This window comes from Belonocnema kinseyi, chromosome 10 (genome assembly GCF_010883055.1).
Source record: "Belonocnema kinseyi isolate 2016_QV_RU_SX_M_011 chromosome 10, B_treatae_v1, whole genome shotgun sequence".
NCBI classification, from domain to species: domain Eukaryota; kingdom Metazoa; phylum Arthropoda; class Insecta; order Hymenoptera; family Cynipidae; genus Belonocnema; species Belonocnema kinseyi.
The window spans coordinates 116,922,545-116,925,083 of NC_046666.1; the positions used below are offsets into that span (position 1 = coordinate 116,922,545).

Consider the following 2,539-nt stretch of genomic DNA (forward strand, 5'->3'; position numbering starts at 1 on the left):
ATTGTTATTCTGTTCAAAGTGGAAGATATAATTGATTAACCGCCGAATCCGTAAGGCGTACGTCCTTGACGTTTCAGAGCATAGACGACGTCCATGGCAGTGACAGTCTTCGTCTTTGCATGCTCGGTATAGGTGACCGCGTCGCGGATGACATTTTCAAGGAACACCTTTAAGACACCTCGGGTTTCTTCGTAGATTAAGCCAGAAATACGCTTGACGCCACCACGACGAGCTAAACGGCGGATAGCGGGCTTCGTAATTCCCTGGATGTCATCACGAAGAACTTTACGATGGCGCTTCGCTCCTCCTTTTCCCAATCCTTTTCCTCGCTTTCCGCGACCAGTCATTTTTCAGCAGCACGTACTACGTTCAAGAAATATATATATATAATTGAAAATTTGTCATAAGTACAAGCGCAGGATTTCGCCGGGAGCGGATTCTAATCTGGAAAATTGCAACCGCTCCCAGCGAAATCGCGGCAAAATTTCAACCACAACCACGTCTCATGACCGTGAGATAGGTGGCTACAGTCTGTAAAGGAATCAATACGACGATCCAGCAAAAGCCTCGTGCGCCCAAAGAAAACGGAGAGACCCAAGGACAACCCCCTTCTGCATTTTTCCCGCAAGTGTTTTAGCATATTGTTGACACGCAGGGATGCTTTTTAGGCCATTAGTAAGTGAAAGCTTGGCGCCTCCAAGAGCGCCGATGATAAGGAGAATTAGTTTAACAGAATATACCGGGTACGATCGTCGCAGCCCCCTTATAAGGTCTCGATACCTCTCTTTCTTTTCATTCTCGTTGGTTATGATGTTTTTGTCAGCTGGTGCCGAAAATTCGATAACGAACATGGTTCGCTTTTCGAAGTCAAGAAGAACCATGTCAGGCCTCGAGTGAGCAACAGAAACAATTGTCGAGAATATAAAATTCCAGTATATGCGGCACTTCCCATTCTCGACAATTGACTCAATTTCCCTAGGAGCATTCAGAGAACCGATATTAAGGTTAATGCCGTAAGAGTGACAGAGATGGTCATAAAGCACTCTTAGTGCCGCATTGTGCCTTTGAATGTAGGTTGTGTTGTCCCGTTGTGTTTGCGGTACCGTTTCATTCAGCTTCGGCTTAACCTACATAGAGGTTTAACCTATCCTAACCTAACAAAACCTGACCTAACCTAACCGATTACGCTGGCAATCCTGTTCTTGCGTACTTTCATATTTTGACATTAATAGCAGTAAATGTCTGGAGTTTCGTAACCGCTAGTTGCTATCATTATTCGCCTGCGTCTGTAACCAGGGCACCTCCACGTGGTGACGGTGGGGAACGGATCCACATTTGCTGAGTTTCTGGGTAAACGGCGTTCATGCCGTCATGGCAGACACAGGTAAAAAGTGTATTACGATGCAGGGAAAAACCCCAGTATCGGCGTCTGGTCAGGGTGGGAAAGCGGGCTCTCCAACGTCGTCACCATGCAACCGTAATTCTTCATCAATGGATCACTTGGTTGGTGTAGAGTCTCATGCTACAAGGAAAAAAACCGCGAGCATTTCTCAATCGCATGCCTGCAAGAATAGCTCAGATTCATTCGGTTACATTTGCAGTAAATATGAAGTGAGAAGTTTGCGAAAATCAATCGACGAGGAAGTGAAAAGTCTTTACGAAAAGTGTTTTGAGCGTAAATTGCTGCACCAAGAAACAAAATGGGTTCCTCACGTCATTTGCAATTCCTGCAGACTTATGTTTTATCGTCTCAAAAATTCAAACAACGAAAAGTACCGCAAGTACTCTACACCAACCACATGGAAATAACCCGTTATTGCGAAGGACTGCTACTTTTGCATGAATTGCGTCAAAGGGTTCAACACCAAAAATAAAAATAACCTTTCGTACATTAATGTGTGCACATTCACAAAAGCAATTGAAATCCATAAAAATGCACGCCAGACTGATTTAAGCGCTTTAGAAGATGATAGAATGGAAAAATAGTTCTGATGATTTTGATGAAAATTGCGAAAAAGATGACGAATATGGCGTGCATAAAATGAAATTGAAGGTTCCAATATTAGTGTCGCAACTAGAACTGAATGATTTTATTAGAGATCTTGGATTACCGAAAGACGGCGCTGAATTTGCCGCTACATTTCTAAAAAGAAGAAATCTTCTAGAGCCAAAGACAAAAGTTTCATACTATCGCGACAGGGACAAAGAATTGGGAAAGTTTTCCGTTAAAGACGAAGAGACGTTTTTAGTGTACTGCATTGACGTTAACGGACTAATGAACCACTTGAAGAAAAATGTGTACAGAGACGAAGAATGGCGACTTTTCATTGATTCGTCAAAACGGAGAATTAAAGCTGTCTTACTGCATAACACGAATACTTACGCTCCTATCCCTATAGCTCACTCAAAGGTCATCAAAGAAGAATATAACAATTTTAAATGCTTCTTGAAAAAGTTAATTACACGAATCACAAATGGCAAATATGTGGTGATCTCAAAATAATAACAATGATATTAGGCCAACAATCGGGTTTCACGA

General features: G+C 42.5%; 2 protein-coding genes across 5 annotated transcripts in view; both read right to left on the reverse strand.

The window, feature by feature from the left end:
* LOC117181991 (venom serine protease Bi-VSP-like) overlaps nt 1-2,539 on the reverse strand; it is a 337,275-nt gene that overhangs the window by 195,077 nt on the left and 139,659 nt on the right. The window lies entirely within an intron of this gene.
* LOC117181992 (histone H4-like) lies at nt 36-371 on the reverse strand. The gene has a single exon (XM_033375011.1). It carries the CDS (start codon nt 345-347, stop codon nt 36-38), a length of 312 nt encoding a protein of 103 aa, XP_033230902.1. The 5' UTR covers nt 348-371.